Source organism: Meriones unguiculatus, chromosome 6, assembly GCF_030254825.1.
Source record: "Meriones unguiculatus strain TT.TT164.6M chromosome 6, Bangor_MerUng_6.1, whole genome shotgun sequence".
In the NCBI taxonomy this organism is placed as follows: Eukaryota; Metazoa; Chordata; class Mammalia; order Rodentia; family Muridae; genus Meriones; species Meriones unguiculatus.
Window position 1 is genome coordinate 79199930 of NC_083354.1, and position 23549 is coordinate 79223478.

The 23549-nt window shown below is 40.3% G+C and overlaps 1 protein-coding gene across 1 annotated transcript in view; it reads right to left on the bottom strand.

The window, feature by feature from the left end:
- Window positions 1–3638: 3638 nt before the first annotated feature.
- The window catches only part of Cwc27 (CWC27 spliceosome associated cyclophilin), a 204292-nt gene continuing 184381 nt past the window's right edge, over window positions 3639–23549 (bottom strand). Inside the window, exon 14 of the mRNA XM_060385687.1 lies at window positions 3639–4045. Within this exon, the coding sequence (XP_060241670.1) occupies window positions 3883–4045 (163 nt within the window). The 3' untranslated portion in view covers window positions 3639–3882. The remainder of the gene's footprint in view (window positions 4046–23549) is intronic.

The following is a 23549-nucleotide window of genomic DNA, read 5'->3' on the forward strand; positions in this document are numbered from 1 at the left end:
CAGCCCTACCCAGCTATGATACCTATATACCACAACAACTAGCTTGAAAACCTACAGGTGCTGTAGTGACACACATACCTTTGTGGGAACCAGCAGCTAATTGGACTTAATACCCATTCAACAGGAGGGAAGCCGTGCCTGGTACTAGAAAGCTGGCCAACTACCCAGAGCTAGTGAAGTCCTGGGTCTTGGAGGAAAGCCTATAACCACTCATTTACTAACCCAGCATAAACCCTAACTGCATTCTAAAGATTTGGCTTCATACACACACACAAAGTGTAGTCCTCACCTCAGGCAGAGGATACTTCTCTTTGCAACTGACAGAGATCATGCCAGAACACCAAAACCAATCAAAATGAAGAGCTGTGAAGCCCAGTCCCGATAGATACATCTACAAAACAACTCCCACACCTAAGGTTCAGGGAGCATTGTCAAAGGGAGGCCATAAAGATTCTAAAAGCCAGACGATCAGGGAGCTTGATGTAAGGTTGTGTCTCCTAGTAAGATCAGAAGCGTCACTGGTAAAGTCGTATCAATGGGACTGCCTAAACAGGAGCTGAAAAAGGACAACAGAAATAGACATGCTAATGTGGATGAGGCTTCAGCCCTACACAGAGAACTAAGAAATGCTGAGTGGAGGAAATGGTCTCCTCTGGGGAAGAGCAGACCAATTGGTTATCTAATACCAAATGGTTGGCTCCAAAAACACATACAAATAATATTATACAGAGCGAGCAGGTTATGTTTAGAAACATATATATATATATGTATATATACATGCGTGTATACAACACACATATGTGTGTAATAACAATTAATGAACAAAGAGGCCATGAATTTGAAAAAGAGCAAGGAGGGGAATATAAGAGGCCTTGGAGGGAGGAAAGGGGAGGGGAACATAATATAATTAAGCTATAATTTTAAAAATAAAAGGAAAAAACCAACTGTCTTTTAAAAAGTGCAATTATTCTTTGACTCATCCCTGGGAGAAGGACTAGTGAGTTCTTCTGGACTAATATTGAATTGGTAAAAGTGGCTACATTAAAGAAGAACAGCAGAAATGGCATCTCAGCACATACGGACTCAGGCACAATACCTTTCATAATGTCTTCAAAGACACAACAGTCAAGCCATGAACTTAGCCTAGCTGTCAACAGATGAACAGAGAAAATGTGGGTGCATGTAGGGTGGGGTTTAATTGGCTATAAAGATTGAATTTATGTCTTTTGCAGGAAAATGATGTAGTAGCAGAGCATCTTAAGTAAATTAAGTCAGACCTAAGAAGATAAATACTACATTTTTTTTTTCTAGATAGATTTCTATTCTAGATAGATTTTATATAAACACATAAAATTGTAAATGTGCATAGAATACAAAAGCACAAATGACGTTTTTAGTGGAAGGAATGGGTCGGTGAGAGGAGGAGTGGATTTGGGCAAGATATATGATGTGTTTTTATGTAAATCTCTTCATGAAACCTATCACTGTGTGCAATGAATACAGTAAGAAATAACTACAGTGACATGTTTTTGCAACCAACTCTTGCTCAAATGTCCACAATTCACAGTTGACCAACACTCTCCAGAGCACCCTGTCACATCTCTCATGATCTGCAAAGGTCTCCCTCCTCATTCAAGGCAGAGGACTCCATGGACACTGGGAGCCCTGTCTTCTCACCTCAGGTTCTAGACACAATCAAGAAGAGCAAAGGTTGTGGCATGCTCCTGTAAGCAGAATGTGCCTAAACATTCGGCTGAAACTCCAGTGGATCCGGGCATTCCTTTCTCATCCTCAGGGGTAACCACTAGTTTTAGGTAGTTTTACATTTTTGTTTTACATCTGTGCACATCCATGACAATACAGATGATTATAGTTCTGCTTATTTTTTTTCCATGCTGAGGATCCTTGTACATGCTAGGCAAACACATACCCAGAGTCTGGTGGCCTTTACCTCTATAAAGTATCCCACAGTAGGCTAGGAAGCAACGTATTTATAATCTGCTTTATGATGCTTCAATGTAGTTAGCACCTACTCACTTTGAACAGTGTCTGAAAAGTTCTTTAGGGTACAGGCTTAGGATTTTTCTTTGGTCAAGGGATATGACAATTTTCAGTTCTCTGGGCACAGACAGTCTGGAGGAGGGGTGGTGCGGGTGAATGGCAGAAAGGCAGGGCTCTCGTATTTCTCCGTCCGTGTGCCTGCCGCAGCCCTGCACCTGGGATCACAGTTGAAGAACCAGTGCTTTAGGAAGAGGAAGCCAGCTCCATTACTTCTTCTAAAAAGATGTGGCTGGTGAACTTTTACTAGGTGAATAAGTTAGTCTGCTGTACAATTTCAGCATGCGAAGTTTACAACAGAAGTACTCAGTGTAAATAAGTACATCAAAGGCGAATTTCTTTCATTATTTTATTTATTTATTCTTTATTACAATATATTCACTTTGTATCCTGCCTGTAGCCTCTTCCTCATCTCCTCCCAATCCTACCCTCCCTTCATCTTCTCCTCCCATGCCCCTGCCCTAGTCCACTGATAGGAGAGGACTTCCTCCCCTTCTATCTGACCCTAGCCTATCAGGTCTCACCAGGACTTGCTCCACCATCTTCCTCTGTGGCCTGGCAAGGCTACACCCTCCTGGGGGAGGCAATCAAACAGCCAGCCACTGAGTTCATGTCCCTGCCCCCATTACTAGGGTACCCACTTGGAAACTGAGCAGCCAATGGGCTTCCTTTGAACAGGGGTTCTAGGTTCTTGCCATGCATGGTCCTTGGTTGGAGTATCAGTCTCTGAAGAAGCCCCTGGGCCCAGAATTTTTGGCTCTGTTGGTTTCCTTGTGGAACTCCTGTCCCCTCCAGGTCTTTCTATCACCCCCTTCTTTCATAAGATTCCTGCACTCTGCCCAAAGTTTGGCTATGAGTCTAAGTATCTGCTTCGATACCCTAATGGGTAGAGTCTTTCAGAGGACCCCTGTGAAAGGCTCCTGTCCTGTTCCCTGTCTTTTCCACTTCTGATGTTTGTTAAGCCTCTTCCCTAGGGTCCTCCTTGTAGTTTAGCTTCTTTAGGGCTATAGATTTTAATATATTTATCCTATACTATATGGCCAATATCCACTTAAAAGTGAGTATATACAAAATGTGTCTTTCTGCTTCTGGGTTACCTTGCTCAGGATGATCTTTTCTAGTTCCATCATTTGAAAGGTGAAATTCTTGATGAGTTCTAATGGTGGTGTGGGTACTGTCCACTTACCTGCTCCTGGTGTTACTGTGTGGCCAAGGGCAGAGTGGCAGGTGGCCCAGCAACAAACTGTGGTGTTTGTTGAGCATGGTAGCAGAGTGCTCTGTCCTGAAGGCATTCATAGCACCAGGCAGTAGGCTGGGCAGAGTGAATTATTAATTTGCCTATGGGTTCCTAATGAATTAAAGAAAGAGTCCTACTGGTCTGGCTATTTCTACATGCTTATATGCAAAAAAATCACCAGTGTTAATGTTTTTATTTTGAATTTTGATTTTATATTACAGTGTAAGGGGTTTTATATTAAAGTGCTCTTTCTCTGAGTACTTCTTATTAAAAAATTCTTGACAAGACTCTCACAAAGTTCAGGGTGAAGGGGAATAAACAGGCTTATAGAATATGCAAATGGTTAACATTTAAACCAGAAAGAAACTGGTTTTATTTCAGATTTAGCAATATAAAAGGTCAGTTAAGAAAAAAAAAATGTATCAGTAACCAAAAGCATTTGCTTGTATCATCCCAAATTTACAAAAGGAAATACTTCCAGAAAACAGGTTCAGATAATCGCTTCCTGTCCTTCCACGATGCCAGGGACATGGCTGCAAGGACATCACTGTAGGCGGGCTTCCAGTTCTGGCATCACCACTCTCCTCTCACCTTCTTTCTTTTTTCTCTCTCAACAGCTTTTTGCTTTCCTCCCTTCTCCTTTTGTTCACCGGATTCCGAGGATCATAGATTTCAAACGTGTCTGAGTCTTGCATGCTTGCATCTTTCACTTTTCTTGTTTTATCTTCAAACTGGAGCACATGTGACATCCTAAATAGGAGGAGAGACAGCCCAGTGAATACAGGCTGAGAGCCCAAAGAAGAAATTTATATCCCACTCTCCGTGGGACAGGAGCCAGGCAGCTCAGAGCACCAGGGCTGGGTATGGGGTCCGGGGTGGGGTGGAGAATGGGGTGGGTTGCTGTTTACAGATGCTCATCCACCTGGAAGAAACCAAAGCTAAGTTTTGCTCAGTGGCAGTGTTTGCCAAGCATGTGCAAAGCCTTGGGTTTGGGTCCCCAGAACTGCATAACAGAAATAAAGCAAAACTTGGGAAAACATGCCTAGAGTCTGCTCTACTGCTTGGCATTGCTGGGAGTCTTTGCTCCCTTGCTCACTGTGAGTTCTTCCCCTGGTGGGAGGCTGTGATTTCTACCCTGGAGTCTCCTAAAGCCATATTTGGAACTCAGTCCTCTTTCTCTGCAGAGTATAGCCACCCACAGGGAGCCAGCTGTGGGGCAAGATGCCAGCCACTAACCAGACCTATCTGAGGTTTGTGTTTTGACTCTTTGAAGAGTCAAAAGCAAACAGAGGGGACATGAGACTAGGCAGTAAAACAAAACAACACACACACACACACACACACACACACAACAACAACAACAACAACAACAAAAAACAAAGAAAAAAACGAACCTTTAAATGTTAGGACTGGTGTGTAGCTAAGTGGTATAGCATTTGCCTTGCATACATGAGGTTCTGGGTTCAATCTCCAGCACCACTAGCAAATTAACAAAAAACCAAATAAGCAGTGACAAACAGAACAAGAAGTGTGCATAAATAAAATAAATAAAAGTTTAAAAAGTAACTGAAAGTGACGTTCAAATGGTGTTATGGCTGTCTTTTCTTGGAGTGGCTCAGTTTTTTTTTGTTTTTGTTTTTGTTTTTAATGCAAAAGGGAATGAAATTTCTGGCAGGAAATTTTTGGCATAACTCCATGAACTAATTTTCTCCTCTTACTGTTGATTACAGCAAATCTCATGACCCTACCTTCTTACTTTAACAAGTGCTTACTGGTCTTAAGGTATCAGCATGTGCTTGATTCCTAAGTGGTCATAAGCTGGCTATCCTTATAACTATGCCAGTGGTTGGCTATGCCCCCACTGAGGTATCAGGGATAAATAGAGGGGACATGAGACCGGGCAATTGGATGAATCAGGAAAGAGAAAAATTCAGTTTTCATACGAATAGACAAAAGTGGTAAGATTTTTCTACTAGTTATTTAATAAAAAAATCCAAGTAGTGCATCAGTTCATCTTAAGTATACATTTCCTTCAACACGGAAGACAGGAATAAAACCCGGCATACAGCCCTTGTAACTTTCAGATGACGCTCACATATGCCATTGATTTCCTTTGATATGTATGAGCGGAGATTTGGGCAGTTGGCATCATCGGGAGCCCTCACTCTTTACCCTGCAGCAGCCCAGATGATGAGTGACATTTATTTGTACGGAAAACTATAGGTATGTACAGATTTTGAAGATTCTCGAAGAGATTTTGGGAAGAAAAGAAAATATTACAGATATGGACATTTAGAGGACCCAGTAGCATCTGGACCACCACCATTTCCTTCTCTTCTACTTTAGAAAGTCATCAAGATGCAGTGAGTATCACTGACATACAGATGACCTACATCATATTTAAATGAGGCAAACCACAGTCATATTACTATGAATAATGCATTATTTGTTCTGACTTAATAACTGATCTCAACACAGGAAAAGGCCATGTCACGTGAGAACTGCTGACTTCTAATAGTTCCATTGCTTCAGTAAACACTGTCAATTAGAAAATGCATCCTACAACCATTGCATACATATGTGGATTTCCCCAGAGTCTGATTTTCTTGTGCTTTAAATTTCCTGTGGTGTTTATTTGAGCATTACCTTCTGAGAATGTCCAATTCATTGAAAAAGGTTGACTTTTTTTCCATAGCCACAGAAACAAGAAACTAGTAGAACTAGCTGGAAACACAAACTGGATTTAACCAATTAATGATGACTTACCTAGGTCTAAACTCAGTAACATTTCATGTCACTTCTGAAAGGCAGCAACAACCTCATGCTTCTGAGAGGTGGTCTATCAGTAGCAGATTCACCAATGAAGTGCTTCTGAAATCATGGAAACAGCAACAGCCTCTACTTCTGAAGTTGGTGTTAACCCTGAGGCAATTCTTCTTCCAGACTACACGACACCTGCAACTTGCTTCACTTGGTGTGCTGGCCTGTCTTATGTCAACTAGACACAGGGTAGAGTTCTACGAAAGGAGGAAACCTCAATGGAGAAAATGCCTCCATAAAGGCCATAAAGCATTTTCTTGGTTGGTGTTTGTTGGGATGGTCTCAGCCCATTGTGCATCCCTAGGCTGGTGGTCCTTATTTCTGTGAGAGAGTAGACTGTGTAAACCACAAGGAACAAGCCTGTAAACAGCAACCCTCATGGTTTCTGCATCAGTTCCTGCCTCCAGGTTCGTGCTCTGCTTGATTTCCTGTCCTGACTTCCTTTGATGCTGAACAGTGATGTGGAAGTGTAAGACAAATAAACCTTTTCTCCCCCAACTTGCTTTTTGGTGTTTTGTCAGAGCAATAAAAACCCTAACTAAGACACTTGAAGACCGCGAATGAAGTACAACTATTTATCACTTTGGTACTGCACTGTGTGAAGAGCCTTTCCTTCCACACCCCCGCAGTCTCTCCTGTGCACCCCACAAGGCGCACTCTAGAGACTCCAAGTGTGTTAGAACGAAGAGGAGCAGTGGGGCTGTCATGCTAAAGGCCCTTTACAGATCACAGGAGCTCAGCCCTGCACTGTGAGAGCAACAGTCTCCCAAAGCTCACGTCTAAGCTAACACCTAAGTTGGAATCATATGTTCCTTAAAGCAACTTCATTTAATACTTCTAGATCCATGATTTGCTTACTCCACTACCCAGTTAGATTATTAACCTTTCCACAAATTTATTGTTCTTTTCCATATTCTACCTCCAATACAGATTTTTAAAGATAACACCTATTTCTGGTAGAAATTATTCAAGTTTCAAAAGGACTCTTCCAGACGTTGTCAGTTAAAAACATAAAAGGGTAACTTCCTCCTTTCAATGCCATGAGATAAGCTTGTAACTACTGGCCTTAGTTGGCTCTGTGTAAGAAATAAAATCTAGGCTTGTGAGCCACAGAACCAAGTCTGCAGGAAGAAACCTACTCTCAGAAATCTGAAAAACACAGAAAGCCATAAATTTAAAGGAGCTGTCTGCTTCGACTGTTTGTTTCATATGCACTGCACTACACAGGTCCAACATTTTGATTAATAGCAATCTTAAACCCAGAGGAAAGAAGGGGCTCTCAGCTTACAGACTACTTCAGATTTAATACCATAACACTTAGAATGGCTGGCTCTTCCACAATAACACTGAATCTTTAATAGGAAAAAATGGTTCACCCATTTATCTTTCAACATGCTTTGGTCACTTCATTTTTAAAGGGAAAACAAAATAGTTACTATGATTTGGGATATAATAAACCCCTGACCTTCGTGCCTCCATAAATCACGGGCTGTATGAACTGAAAGCATGCCCACACTTCAGAGTCCTCTGAGGGCACACATGCAGACTGAGAACTTATTTCATCCAGAAGGCGCTGGCACTTCAGTTTAGCACATCCCAGTAACTCAGCCCTGTCCATTTGATGACTGTTATAAAACTGGACCAATCAGAGCAATGAATTCTTGTGGAATTAATTACACACTAATTGTTTACATGTGAGAATTTCAGAACTTGTTTACTTGAAGGCCAAGATAGAAACTTAGTTCTGATTAAGACAGTCTTCAGCACAGGCTCAGGTCTCAAAGAAAAGCATTGGCAGTAGTCATGTTACAGAAGATGGAGGCTCCCTATCTCCAGAGTGCTAAAAAGGGAACTATACTTTGATGTAGGATATGCAAAAGCATAAACAAAAGTGAACAAGTGGTTCTTTGCTGACCTAACAGTCAATATTGAAGCTCTCACACAACTGGAAGACATCGTATGGGTTGTCAGTGACATCTGTGCAAAAGCTAAAAGATCCGACTTTCAGCTCAATAGAGTCCCAACATCAGCAATTTACTTCTGATTAAAATGCACCAAGATGATTTATCCTGAGGGAAAACCTTCTCATTTCCAAGTCACCCCAATTTAAGCACACTCCCCCCTTGGAATAAACATGTTTCCTTTGCTCTCTGAGATGTATCTGCTATGTACTGCTGGCCTGGTACCTTTCTGAGTGCTAGATTTCAGGTATATACGTGTCACCATGCCCACTCATGAAACACTTATTTAATCACTCTGCTATTCTACTTTGTTGTTTTAATTATTTAACTATTCTTCCTTCTCAAATTCTTAGAGATTATGAAACAGTGTTTCTAATTCGCTTCTCTTATCACACGCCTCCACCCAGGAACCACTTGTTGTCGGATAGACTAAAACAGTTCAGGCAGAAGCATGCTCTGCTCAAATGCGTTGTCCCTATCTCACCGACCTCACTTAGCTTCTCTCACCACCTCTCACTGTGTTATAACTGTCTGTCTACTGAACGGTGAGGAGACTCAGGTGTTGGAGACAGTGTGTGCCTGGTTCACAGCTGTGTGTCCTGCGCTGAGTATGGCATCTTTTTTTCTTGTAATGAGAATGAAACCTTTACACCCTTGGAACTGGCCAAGCCTGACACTGAAAGGTTTGCTAGGCAACCACTTGACCTTTCGTGGGCAGGGGCTGGCTTTTATTGTAATGATAAGCTCCCTGAAACACCTACCAGCCTGCAGAGAGTCTCAGGTCCACTCTACGTGACTTTCACAACTTGGCACACACTCACGGTAACTCGGCCAGTGTACTCTGTCAGGTTCTGCAGGGTTTACTCCCTGATAGACTTCAGTGGCAGATGCCTCCCGCTCTTAATCTCCCACAGCTCCTGAGTTCAGGGGAGAGGATTTTTTTTTTTTTAAGGCAACATTAATTTTAAAGAAACAAACAAAAATATTCCTACCAGGCTTCTACCATCAAAGATACTGACTTAATTATCCTAGGATGGGGGTAGGGGTGAGTCCCAGAACTAGCCATTAAAAATTTCTTACTGGTTATTTTCAAATGTAAAGAGCATAGAGCCAATGAAACTTCATACTCTAACACTGACTGATTTCATTCATTTACCTTTGCTTTGTTCCTTTGGAGACAGAGAACAGTGGTCTTTTTAGAAAACAGAACAAAACAAAACAACAAACAAAACAAAACAAAACAAAACAAAACAAACCTTTGGATTATTTTGCTTTTGTATATGAGTGTTTTGCCTGCATGTACGTCCGGGTACCATGTATGTGCCTGGTGCCCATGGAGGTCAGAAGAGGGTGTCAGATCTCCTGGAACTGGAGTTATGGCTAGTTGTGAACCATTATGTGGGTGCTTAGAATCCAACTCAGGTCCTTGGCGAGAACAATAAGTGTTCTTAACAGCTGAGCCATCTCTGAAGCCAGGCTACTGATGACAAGAAGTCAAACATGACCCAGGCTCTGCTCTCCTGAAGGAAACTGTTTATTTGGAAGAACACACAGACACCATGATGTGGCAAAAGTATGTTTTGTAATGTTAACAGAGTGGGAGACAGTAATGGGAACATCCATTGACAGTGCTCTTAAAATCCTTCTCATGCTGCCTGCAGCATCTGCGCTATGGCTAGGAGGAAAGAGATTACCAAGCTTTTTCTTCGCAGAGCTAGAGGCCTTGTGCATGCCGGGTAAGCACTCTACCACTGAGCTACAGCCTTAGCGGACCAAACCCCGCTCATGGGCAACTTCTGAGAGGGTAGAGGAACCTCTAACGGTTGACCAGCTGCTGTTGACTAGGTGGTAGAGGTAACAGGCTTTTATCTGCAAGGATGGATTTTTAACCTTGGCAATCAGTCAAAAGTGAATTCTGTGCTATGTCTAGTAAGAAAAAAGTTAGAATGGGTTATTCTGGAGCACAAGAAGTTATAATGTAGCTATAAAGAGAGGAACATGTGGGAACCCCAGACTGGCCTATAAAGCAGTTCCCAAAGCTCCCCAAAATGTGAGCTTATCTTTGGGGGAAAAGAGTGCTTTAAAACAGCATCAACTTCTACTAGGAATCCTGTTAATATCTTCAATTCCTGGAATCAATTTTCTGGAATCCCAGGCCCAGATTTTCTTTGTTCTACCTAAAATGAGGATGCCAGCTGATGATCCCATTCAGTGCAGATCCATGAGGGGCAGAGGCAGGACCCAGGACCATCTCTCTGAGGATGGGTGTCTGATAATGTCGCACGTCAAATTACTAAGGTTTGCACTGTGGTCCATGACAATCTCTAGCTCTGCCTCTTTCTCCCTTCCTGCCTCCATATATATACGTGTGTGTGTGTGTGTGTGTGTGTGTGTGTGTGTGTGTGTGTATCCCGAGAAAACAGAAAATCTAGCTGTGAAAGCCCTTCTGGTTTAAACTTTTTGGCACACTGTCTACAGAAGGAACCCAAATTTCTTATGTCCCAACTTTAAACTGGTTTTTGCATGCCTTACTACGTTCTACATGATCCTTATCTTTCATTCCAAATATGCCAAATTCTTTGTAGCTTCCTCACTCTCTCCAAGCTCCTTGCTGCCTTTTTATTTCCAAGACTTCACACTCTCTCTCCTTCCTGTTAACTGTGTCACCACCCTGGCTCCTGCTTGGCCTGGCCCACTTTCTCCAGCAACAGTGAGGTCCCTTCATGACAGTTTTGAGCCTTCTTCAGGGTGATGCAACCCTGGCTCTCTGGGTCACAGTGCTCTGAGGAACAGAGGAACAGAAGAACCAAGGCTCTGCTTCACTGGCCTCTGTAGCTCAGCATGCAGCGATGCTAGGCCAGAAGAATGCTGTTTGTATGTGCTTGCAAACAACTCCATACTTCTGGGATTCCCATCACCACTAAAAAAACCTTTGGCTAGAATATTGATTTTCTTTACTTTTCTCCTTGACAGTTTTAATATACAATTCCAAATTATTTAGCAATTACACACTGTGTAAACTTCTTGGTTTTCAGGCAAGTAATTCACCTTTCAAACTTTCTAACAAAGAAAAGACGACTAAAAAGGTGAGGCAGGGTATTTCTACAGATAGCAATTTGTACTATAAGAATCCTGACCTGTCTCAAATGGGCTGGTTAACCTGCTTAAAGATTAACATCAGCTCCTGTTTGCTTAGCTCTGAAGTGTGGGGAAATGCACTGACTATCCTCAGACGGCCTTCTGCTTCCTGGTTTGAATGACCTTGTCACTCTTTGTGAACATACACATAACTTGTTATAACATAATTTGTTTGCATATTGTGATGACTTCGCATTTCCCTATTAGAATTCTTAAGAAACCCAACTAAATAGCTCCTGGTTATTATTTAAGTTTGCCATTCTTTGGACTACAGAACACAAATTTAAATGATTTGGGAACGGTTTGAAAGGCAGAAGCAGCCTTTGTTTGTAAATACAAATTTCAGCAAGACGAAACAGTTTCCAAGCATTGCCTCCATCTGAGTCTTTGAAGGACCACACTGTTCTGTGTTAGAAACAGGCTGCAACACACTTCTGTCCATGTTATTTCTCTGGAATGCTCTATCTCCTCCTTTCTTGGTCCTTTCAAAGCCCAGTTTAATTCCCATTTCTTCCTAAAACCCTTTTCTCATTGCCTTGGCCCTCAGAACCTGCTCCAAAATTTGAATTTCTTCAGCACTTCCCAGAGAAACCCTTGGGAATGAAGTCAAAGCTGTGTTTAGCTCATTCACTGTGGCCATGGGAAAGTCACCCTGCTTCCCTGCCTGTAATGAGAAGATGGAAATGCCCACCATAGCTACTTCACAGAGTAAGCGAGGCTTGGACGGCAAGCCCTCAGAAGGCATGCAAATGGCAAAGGGGTCTGAATATCACTTTAACCCACGTGCTTCATGTACCTTTCTCAGGTTGGTCCATAACTAAATTCCATAGACATGGTGGCTTACAAACATTTATTTTCCCATGGTTTGAAGACAGAAGCCAGCACTCACCTGAGTAGGGTTCTCTCCTTGGGCTACAAGATGGCTGCCTCTCACTGTGTCCCTATACAGTATGTGTGAATGGAAAGGAAAGAGAATTCTTGTCTTTTTTTATAGGAACACTAATCTCATCAAGGAGGTCTCACTCTAATGATTTCATAAATACCTAATTTTTCTCCAAATACCCTATGGGTATTAGAGCTTCAGCATATGAATCTGTGTGTGTGACCAATTGTATTATTTACAAACTATGTTTTTACACAAATATTTATCATTTTTATAATTAGGCATTTTATAATATTGACATTCCTTGTTCTTATGTATATCATCATTTACTACAACTTACTTGGACTCAATATGGTCTGTTTATATGGATCATCAACTAGTCAAGAACATTAGTTATAGAGAGAATTAAAGTAGACTAATTCTGAGAGGCAAAAAGAAGGGAATGCTAATGAGTTTTCTGAACTTTTAAGAAGACACACTAGGAGTATGTGCCCACAGTGGACAGGCCATTGGGCAGAGTGAAACTGGTTACCCACAAGCCTGAAATAGATGTTTTGCTTGTCCCAGGCTTACCAGCATTTAATCTAGCTTCCAGAATTATAATCTAGCTCAGAATTATGGCAAAATAAATGTCTGTCAAAGCCACCCAGCCTATGTTGCTATAGCAGATTGACAACACTAACACAGGCAACATTTACCTTGTCTTTTTTTCTTGTGAGGATATGTCACACTCATGTCTCCTTAGGCTGTAGCTTTGCTGTGATGTGTATGTGTGTGTGCCTGTGCCTGCCTGTGTGTGTGTGTGTATGATATATATGGAATCTTGAGTACAGGTGACTGTAGATGTGTATGCAGAGGCCAGAGAGGTACACTGGTGTCTTCTCTCACTCCATGCCACATTCCCTTGAGTTAGGTCTCTCACTGAATCTGGAGCTAGGCCAGTGGTGAGCAAGCTGCAGGTCCTTTCCGCCCTGCCCTTGACACAGGTATACTTGAGGCCATGTCTGGCTTTTTCTATTTTCTTTTTTTTTTTGTGGTTTCTGAGGATCTGACTCAGGTCCTCATGCTTGTGTAGCAAGTGATGTACCCACTGAGCCATGTCTCTAGGCCAGAGTGTCCACATGTTTCTGACCCCTTGTGAAGTCTGAGGGTGCTGGTCAGGTCTTTGCAGTATGTCATGCCACTGCAATCTGGTGCTTTCTCACATAAGACGTGGCTTAAAGGTTCTTGAACAGGTGGCACTTGGCAGCTACATACTAACAACATGACTCAATGACTGCTAATGTTAGCTTTGACCCATGTGGTGAGGTTGTGCTTTTTAGGTTTCTCCTATGTACGGTTACTATTTCCCTCCAAGTTTCCTGCTTCCTACGTGACTGTGGCTAAGCCACCCCTCAGGTATGGAGTTCTGTTCCTTCTTTCTCTTTGACCTGCTGAGAAGAGGACCCATGCTTCAGCATACACTAGGCAGTCTTCCACCACTAACCCCCGCCCCAGCATCCCTTTTCTCCTTTTATCAGAAACTATGATGGTTAATTTCACTTGTATGTTTCTTTCTCTCTTCTACTGGTAATTTTATTGGATTATAATAAGTTTTCAGAATACTCTTGAGATAATTTGATGTTCTGATCCAGAGATGGCACTTAGCTATCTCCATAATAGTTTGCCGTTTGTCTTTTACATAAAGATTCAGGGAATTAGTAAGTCTATTGCCACATAATTGGTATTTGATGAATTGGGTTCTTTTTAAGAGTGGTTATGTCAGCATCTCTACTGCCTTTTGTGCGTTTGTGCTGTGTCTCACCACAATATTGAAGGCACTCTCAGAATTCCCAGTGCTGGACACTGTAGACATGAAGGAAAGTTGGACCTATTCCACCTTAAAAATAAGCAACGCAGCAGAGGCACATGGGAAGGCACAGAATAAGTCCCCATTCTCAAGTCTCAGTTCACAGTCCTGAAAAACGTGAAGCCTGATGCTGTTGGGGAAAATGCTATGCTAATGAAAAACCAAGAACTAATACTTCTGGAGATTTGAAAACTGTTCACCAACATTTGGTACTGTAAGTTTGTTAAAACAGCACAGTATAAAAGTAACCTACTGTGGAGGGTTTCAGGAAACTGGCTCCCACAGGGAGTGGCACTATTAGGAGGTGTGGCCTTGTTGGAGGAGGTGCGACCTTGTTGAAGGAAGTACTTCACTAGAGGGTGGGCTTTGAGAAGCTCAAACCGGGCCCAGTGTCACACAGTTACTTCCTTCTGTAGATCCAAGTATAGAACTCTCAGCTTATTCTCCAGCACTATGTCTTTCTGTATGATGTCAATTTTCCCATCATGACAATAATGGGCTAAACGTCTGAACCATAAGCCAGCCCCAATTAAATGTTTTCCTTTATAAGAGTTACCATGATCATGGTGTTCTTCATAGCAATAGAAGCCCTAACTGAGACACACGCACTTTGGCTGCTGTTTAAAATATAAATGGCTATTTGATTACAATTTTGACATTTCCTATACCTCTTAGGATATGCTTACACATATCCTAAACACCATTTGGTCTTTTATTTCTGTTTTTAATTATCAGAATGTTATTTTTAGGTTACACACCTAAGGATCTTAATTTTAGACTTTTCTTCATTACAAGCAACTTATTGAGGAATTAAGAGGTTAGGGTTTAATTAGCAGCATGCATGAAAAAAAAATCTATTTCCAAAATGTAGTATGCAGCTGAGATCACAGAACACGTGTGAGAAGACAGGGGCAGACAGAGACTACTTTCCAGAGATGAAAGTAGTTCAGGGGGACATTGCCCTGCTTGTCTAGCAAAGCAGGTGGTACAGGACAGAGATGTCCCAGAAAGAGGCAGTGGGATCACAAAGGAGAATCACAATGTAAGAAAGCTTAAGTGGGCAACAGAAACAGTGACCTGAAGGAATATAGACAGAAATGAAAACAGAAACAAAAATATTTAAATGACAAAAGGAGACAAGTAGGAAAAGAACTGTAAAACACTTGAGCTAACAGAAAGAAGTCTAGGAAAAGTGGAGATTTGGGAAGCCAGGCAAGGAGGAAAATAGGCACAGGCTTTTGGAAAAAGAAAACAAAGATGAAAGTCAGTGTACTGTCACTGTTCACTACTGACATGGAAAATTCGCCTTTGTTCTGAGTTTTAAAGGAACACTGCCCTTCTGGGGTTTTGAAAAGCCAAGTTTAAATAACGTCTTTCATTTTCCTTAGTTAAAAAAATATTAGTAAATATTGGGTACTGTAGACTAAATGTGGAAGATCTAATTTTCCAAATCTCTCTGGCAGCAGGAAAATGTACCTCCTCAGCTTTCTTGCCTCTCTAACAGCTTACCACTGAGCAGAACCAGGTGGAAAGATTGAAGACACTTTCCAGAAGACATCTGTAGTGTGTCCTTACACCTGCTGGGAGCTTCAATCCGGAGGTCAGCCAGGAACAAAAACTCTGGTCAGCAGACTAACGGCCCCACAGAGGGAAGACCAGAAGCTCCTAACCAGAAGGTCGGCTAAGCAGCTAGGGCTCATGGCTGGCTGCTTGTCTCACTCAATTGTACCCACGACCACAATTTCCCTTGTGGGAGAAATGTATTTCAGGATAGACGGTATGCAAGAACAGTGTTAATGTTGAAGAGCTTTCTTTACTCAAAAGAAAAAGCAGCAGCAAAAGTGACTTCAGGGGCTGGCTAGAGAGCTTAGAATTAAAATAATCACCATTCCAGGGTCAGCAACTCTGACAAGGACCTATTTATAACGAACCACACTGGCCTTTTGCAGGATTATTTATAGTTCAGTATAAAATGAACACTAACCAGGGACCCTGGTCTATAATCATATTTCTTCTTGCTTCATTTGATCACCACCTCAGAACCTGGCTGAGAGAGGGTGGAATAAAATATCTACACTACACTGAGCTCACAATTCTATGCTGTCCAAGGCTGAGCTACTGTTTCTTTACATTGTGTGGACAATGAATGCTCTGCCATGTGTACTTCTTGTTTCCTCACTCTCCGGGTAGCCTCCTGGAGAGAGCCACTATTTCACCACTAAGCTACTACTATCCACAAATAAAACATGCCCCAAACACACAAACCCCACATGTAAATCACACTGTTAACAACTATCATAGAGGCCGGGTGTGGTGGCACACACCTGTAATCCCAGCACTTGGGGAGGCAGAGGCAGGTGGATCTCTGTGAGTTCGAGGTCAGCCTGGTCTACAGAGCAAGTCCAGGACAGGCAGGGCAACACAGAGAAATGGTGTCTTGAAAAACCAAACCAAAGTCATCAACTCTTAACAGAAATGGTACAAGTTCCAAACATGGTTCTGACAGACCTACTGACATCATGCTTAATTCTTAAAAAATGACAAATGACATCAAGGGTAACAGTGACACATTTACTGAACACCGACTGCTTTTAACATCTTGCTAATCCCAATTTCTAAACAGAAGTTAGTTTGGTTCACAAACTGGCCCCTTTCCCCCCAAAAAAATGACAATAATACCTCGAATTACTTAATTTATACTTTGAGAAACAATGATAGAAAGATTATATAACTTCTCCAAGATCAGAGCGCTAGGAAATTTCCAAATTGTGATTCAAGATTATGTCTAATCTTAAACTCCCATGAATACAACCACTCTACTGTTTATATTTCTATGAAAATTATAGGCAAACACAGAGGAAGCCAAAATAAACAAGCTTTTAAATCTCTCTCTGAATTTAAATTCTTTAAATAATACAAATAATGTTAGGGATGTGAAACTGAACATCTTGCAAGATTTAAAAAGACACCGGAAATTTTTTATTTCAAGAGTTCTGAAGTTCTAGAATTACTTTTGGGGGCTTACTGCTACAGCTGAAAACAATATCAACACTACTATATTAGAAAATATAAAAAAATATGCAGGCTAATTCAGAAAAATTCTTGCTTGGGTGAAAAAGCCTCAGATGACATTTCTGAAACAGTATACCACAAAACACTGATACATTAGGTTTCATTATCTAAGGGCTGGAAGTGTGTCTAATTTGGTAGAATGCTTGCATGGCATACAGAAGGCCAAATCTGGGTTTGATCCCCAGTCCTCTGTAAAACTGGATATGATGGAGCACACCTATGATCCCAGTACCTGGAGGTAGGTTAGGCCAAAGCAGGGTGATCAGAAGTTCAAAGTCATTCTTGAATACTTCAAGAGTCTGAGACAGCCTTGGCTACACGAAACCCTGTTACAAAAACCACTCACCCAATCAGTTTCATCAGAGTAATGCTTTATAATTTTGTAACTTGTTATATCATCTCAATCATACTCATCTTCTGCCACCTCAAGTTCTTCTCATTCTTCCCATATAATATACTAACAATATCATTTTGTAGGGTTAAATGGGATTGATGACATGTGAATATTTAGTATAAGTAAGTGTCTACTTTTTAATTTTTCTTGTGGGGGTCTTACTGTAGGTCAGGCTGGCCATAAGCTAACTATATAGCCAAGGCTAGCTTGAACTCCTGATCTACCAGTTTCCATCTCCTGAGTATTGAGATTACAGGCATGTACAACCATGCTTGGTTAAAGAATTTCTTTTTTTTCCTTTTTTCTTTTTTTTCTTTTAAGACAGGACAGGATCTCACTCAGTAACCCTGGTTGATCTAGAACTTGTTGTATAGACCAGGCTGGCCTCAAACTTGTAGTGCCTCTGTGTTTGAAGTGCTGGAATAAAAGGTATGTGCCATTCAGCTGTTGTTTTTTTCTCCTTTTGTTTTTGGGCAAGGCCTCACACAGTACATTTTCTCACAGGTGCTGAAATTTTACAGATATAATACCATGCATGCCAGGCACAACTGAAGTTTCTTTCTTGGAGGCATGAGGATCAGGAGTTCAAAGCACACCTCAGCTGTATAGGAAGTTTGAGACCAACCAGAGTTACATGAGTATTTATCTCGAAGAAACCAACCAATCAGCTACCCACCAACCAACCAACATCCAAAGCAAGAGAGCTCAAGCTCAAAAGCTTATCAGTTTCAATAATTTATCTAAACAAAGAAGAAAACATTGCTACATTTAACTTGGTGGTTGTCTGCAGCAGCACAAGTGAGGGAAAAATTATTACTAATTCAATGTCAAGGAGCTAAAAGACTAAATATCCTCAGAAGAAGATTTTGTGGCTTGCATTTATACTTGGCCATCCTTAAGGTGTTCTGCAAATTTACAGCAGGAAAAGCTCAGAGAGCCTACTCTGAGAGTTTGTTAAAATATCTTATGCATCTACTTAGTGTACTAAAGAAACGGAAAAACACCTGACCAAATGTCTCATTAAGAACACATATATACCTAGACCAGAAAGATGGCAATTAAAACATGGTATTTGATTCTTTTATATTCTATATGCTAGTTATTTTCCACATGTGATCTTTTCCATTTCTTTGAAGGGTTTGTCTAAAGACTAATTATTTCCTTCTTGGCACCAGGGATGCAATTCAGGTAGAGGCCACCTGTTAAATAATGAGGGTTTTTATTTTTATTTTATTTTTTTATTGATTCCATGGTCTATTGTCTAAGCTTCCAGGTGTGGATAACTAAAGAAAATAAGAACATAGCACATTGCCCACACAAGCTTTGAAAGTAAAAATACAAATGTAGAACAATAAAGGTCCACCTTGTCCTCCCACACACTACCCAGCAATATGCTTTGCTAATCACGATTAAAAATGGGGTCCTGGCAGAAGAACAGACAAAAAAATTAATGTGAAATAATGAAATAAACTTAAAAATACACACAAGAACTACTCTGGTAATATCAGAAGAGGAAACAGGATTATTCACTTGGTAGTGTGCAATTTTGAAAGAGCAAGTTTTAACATTAGCCTAACATATGAAATCAGTTCTAGTGCACTTTTGATGAAAGTTAAAAATAAAAATAATGGTACAAAACACTAGTGAAATATATAAGCATACTTATATAATCTTGGGATTATGAAGACTTTAAGAATAACATCAAGCAGAACACATGTAGGGAAATAGTCAAATGTTTACGATTCAACAAATATTACTCAGCGTGTAAAGACTAAGAGAATCTCAGCTATATGAAAAGCACAGGCAACAGAAACTACAAACAAATGACAGACATTGGAATTATTTGGCAAAGATTAAAAAAAAAGTGCTCCAGAAGTAAGAGCAAATAGGCAGAAAAATAGGAGGAAGGCTTCAACATGCAAGAATAAATCTAAGTAAAAGTTTTAGAACTTTTAAAAATTCAAGGCTGAAAAGCTATTGGATGGGTCCAGTATTAGGATAGCTGTGACAGAGAAAGAGGTCAGTGAATTTGAAGACAGATTATCAGAAAATGTCTACTCTGAGCTGGAAGGAAAGTGAAAAGAAACTTAACAGGGCCTACGGACCTGTGGGAAAACACTGAGGTCTAAAATTCAACACCGGAAAGCCAACATGGCAAGGATACCAATTCTCCCAAGATTGATTAATAAACAATGGAATTCAAATAAAAGCATAGCAGATTTATTTTGTACTCAAGAGAAACTGATTCTAAAATATACATGGAAAGGCAAAACAACTCAAATAGCCAAAGCAAGTTAGAGAAAAGTTTCAAGACTCCTGTTAGCTGATTATTACCTGATTTCAAAAGCTGCTCTGAGTAAGCCACTGCGGTGTTAAAAGAAGCACACAGAACAACAGAAGAGAACAGGAGAGGCTGCAAACACACAGGGAGCCAAGCACTGACAGTGTCCACGGCACTCAGGAGAGAAGGGCAGTTTTTGAAGCAATTATATTTTAGCATCCAGACACCCAAAATAAGAAAACTCAGCCTGAACCTCATACCTCACACAGTCTCTTATAAAAAAGTGAGTAACAGACCTAAATGTAAAAGAATAGAACAGTTAATAAAAACTCAGGAGAAAATTCTGTGAAAGAGGACTTAAATATGACCACTCAAAGCACAATCCATAAAAGAAAAAGCAGTCAGACACTGTATGAACAGTGAGGCACTGTTAATGAAAAGTAAACAATAAACAAATAATAAAATTTTTAAAAATTAAAGCACTAGAAAAAAAAATAGCAAATCTGATGTAGAGCATATAGAGAACTCTGAAATCTCAGCAACCAGGAGCAACCTAAAAGTCAGAGGCAATCAGAGGAAATACTGAAAATGATGGCTCCCTTTCAGAAGAACAAGGGAAGTAACTGAAAGGTAGCAAACAGGAGTTTGTACATCTTTGCACACGTTTGTGCTTACTGCACCTAAACCCTCAGGTCCAGTGGGAACAATATGTCACAGCTTTAAACACTCCTTTCCTTAGGAAAGATCCATCAACTCAGCAAAAATATCTGAAAGCCTACTGTAGGCCAGACACGAGATAAATCACAAATTACATTTTATTACATACTATATGAGATCACACATCAATTTTACTTAATTTGTCTTATTTATTTATCCCATAGAGTTAGTGAACTAAAATCCAGCTTTGAGAAAAGAAGATCTCAGACTCAATAAGATGTGAGGAAGATGATAGTCTATTTTGAGAGTCAGCACAAGTAAATAAAATGAGAAATGACAAAACAAAGCGCGGCATAGTATTTTCAATATCCAACACATTTAACTCGGAAAATGCCATGTTGGAACTACTTGAAATCAAAATGACGCCTAGGGAGCAGAGTTTCCAGGACCAACACATTTGGTCACAGCCTCTGCTAAATAGGGCCCAAGATGACCACAGAAGATCCTGAGCCCAGCAGTCCTCCAAGCATGGTATGTGAATCTGTGTTTACATGGCCAAAGTCATCTGTGCGAACACTAAAACATTTATTTGCTGTTCATCTTCTCATTCTTTCAAGAGTTTATAGTGACATCTTAAAATCACATTTCTTTATTGATTTATTTGTGTGTCTGTGCCCATTCGTATGCTACTTGGCCCATGCATATGGAAGTCAGAGGACATCTTGCAAGAGTTGGTTCTCTCTCACCATATTGGTCTCAGTGACCAAACTCAGGTTGTCAGGCTTGGTGGCAAACACCCTTCTTTACCTGCTGAGATTTTTCAAAAAGTATGTGATGTGAAGATCACAACATTATGGACTACACATGAGAATGTACCTGCTCCCAACTTGCTAGACTTTAGAGATTTGAAAAGTGTAAGGGAATGCCATTATTCATAAAAAAAAAAAATCTGTTTTGCAGTTATAATTAGAACCACAACAATGACTAGGATAGCAAAATACCCCCTAGTATGTGGCAGTCGCCATTAGCTCCTTAATTGGACTTAAGGTCTGCTCAACAGGAGAAAAATCATGCTTGGAACTAGAATCCTAGCCAACTATTCCTGGCCAATGAAATCATGGATCTTAAAGGAGACTCTTCAGCACTTTACTAAACGACCATGATTCCTAACTGCATTCTATATACTTATCTTTACATAGGTAGACACGTGTAGCTCTCCCTCCTTACTAAAGAAGCTTCTCTTTATAGCAGAGACCATTATACTTATAAAAAAATACATAACTAGGAAGTGGTGGTGGACACCTTTAATCCCAGCACTCAGGATGCAGAGGCAGGTAGATTTCTGTGAGTCTGAGGCCAGCCTCGTCTACAGAGTGAGTTCTAGGACAGCCAGGGCTACATGGAAATCCTGTCTCAACTCCACCCCCACAAAAACAAAACAAAAACAAAAAACAAAACAAAACAAAAAAAACAAAAACAACCCAAACAACAACAAAAAAGACCACAACTGGTCAAATGCAGAGAACAACTTGATCATGGGGTGTCCAGCCCCAGTGGACACAATTATAACGTAACTCCTGCACATAAGACTCAAGGAACATTGTGAAAGAGGTGCCAGAAAGATAGTAAGAACCTGAGGACCAGAAATTGTGCAATGATACTATATCTCCTAGAAATGACAGAGAAGCTTCACTCGTGGTTCCATGGTTCCTCAGAAATATGGCTGCCTAAACAAAAGCTGAACAATGACAACAGCAAGAGACACACTAGTGGGATACAGTTAATAAAATGTAACTGATAAAAAACAAAACAAAAAAAAAAAAAAACTGAACTTTAAAAAAAAAAGACAATTAAGCCTTTTAGTTTTAGCTTCTAAAAAGTCAAACACTGGTAGTAATATTCAAACAAACTTCTTAGGCTTGTCAATAAGTTTTAAAAAGCTCAGGGTCCAGAGACCGAAAATTAGAGACCTGCTGGCAAGCTAACACTAAAGGGTGAGGAGAGCCTCCCACACAGCTAACGTGGGTTCTCATTACTCTCAGTGTGTATTGTGTGTGCCATTACCCAGGCCTGGCAATGTCCTGCCTGTACAAAGTGAAGGCTATTATTAAAACATTTACTTATTGTCACTAAACCCTTCATTCACTGCATAGCTGAACTATACACAATTAACAGTATGTAACGAATATGAAACATGCTTAAAGCTTTACCAGGATAAGCAATGAGATAAAGTTATGTTCAGAAATGGTATTTTATGATGCGATCAGAACAAGTGAGTCTAAAAGTCAGTAATATATATTTTTAACATTTGCCTATTAAAAATTCACTGTTTTGGACACTCAGACAACTGGAATTCATTACTTCTGCACTGCTAACTCCAGAGGAAGGTCTTAAAACTTCTTCAAGTCAAATCAGGCTCACAAAATTCCAATCTCTAGCAGAAACAAACTACAATGGATGGATAAAACTATTTTTAATGCAAGCTAAGGTGTAGCAATAAAGTAGAGAAGGAAGAAACCCAGACCCTCAAGTCCTAACATACAGAGTTATCCTAGAAGGACAGTTTTTCAGAATCAAGAATAAGACTACTCAGGATGAGGCTCCTGAGAAGAAGGGCTGTGCTGAGACTTGTATAGTTTTATTAAAAACAGAAGCAAACCAGACCATATGTGATTTTCATTCTTTTACACAAAACCAAAACATTTCTTTTAAAATGTTACTCTCTTTCACTGAAGCTAGCAAAGAACCTTAATTAATTCATGAGATGTAAACCGCCCTAGAGGCAAATCTGAACTGATATTTACTTGTGAGTATAAATTGGAAAGACATTTTGGGACCGACATTTAAAAATATTTAGCAGAGGTCTAACATGTATTCTCATTGACTAAGCAATTCCAGGCTTAGAAACTGAGAAAATGGGCGATAATATAGATATATAGGTATTTCTTATAGTATTGTTCATAATACCAAAACCTGAAAACTGGAAAGAGCCTAAATACACAATAAGATGGTCCTGTGAGTCTGTTTGTAACCACATAATGGAATATCATGCAATATAAAATGTTAATATTATATAAAAAATGACAAGCAGAAGTAGTCACTATATATTTCTGAAGGAAAGAAATAAGAAAATTGATATATAATTTTATTTCTGTTTAAAACATGTATGTATAAATATGTCTGGAAGGATTTACATTTA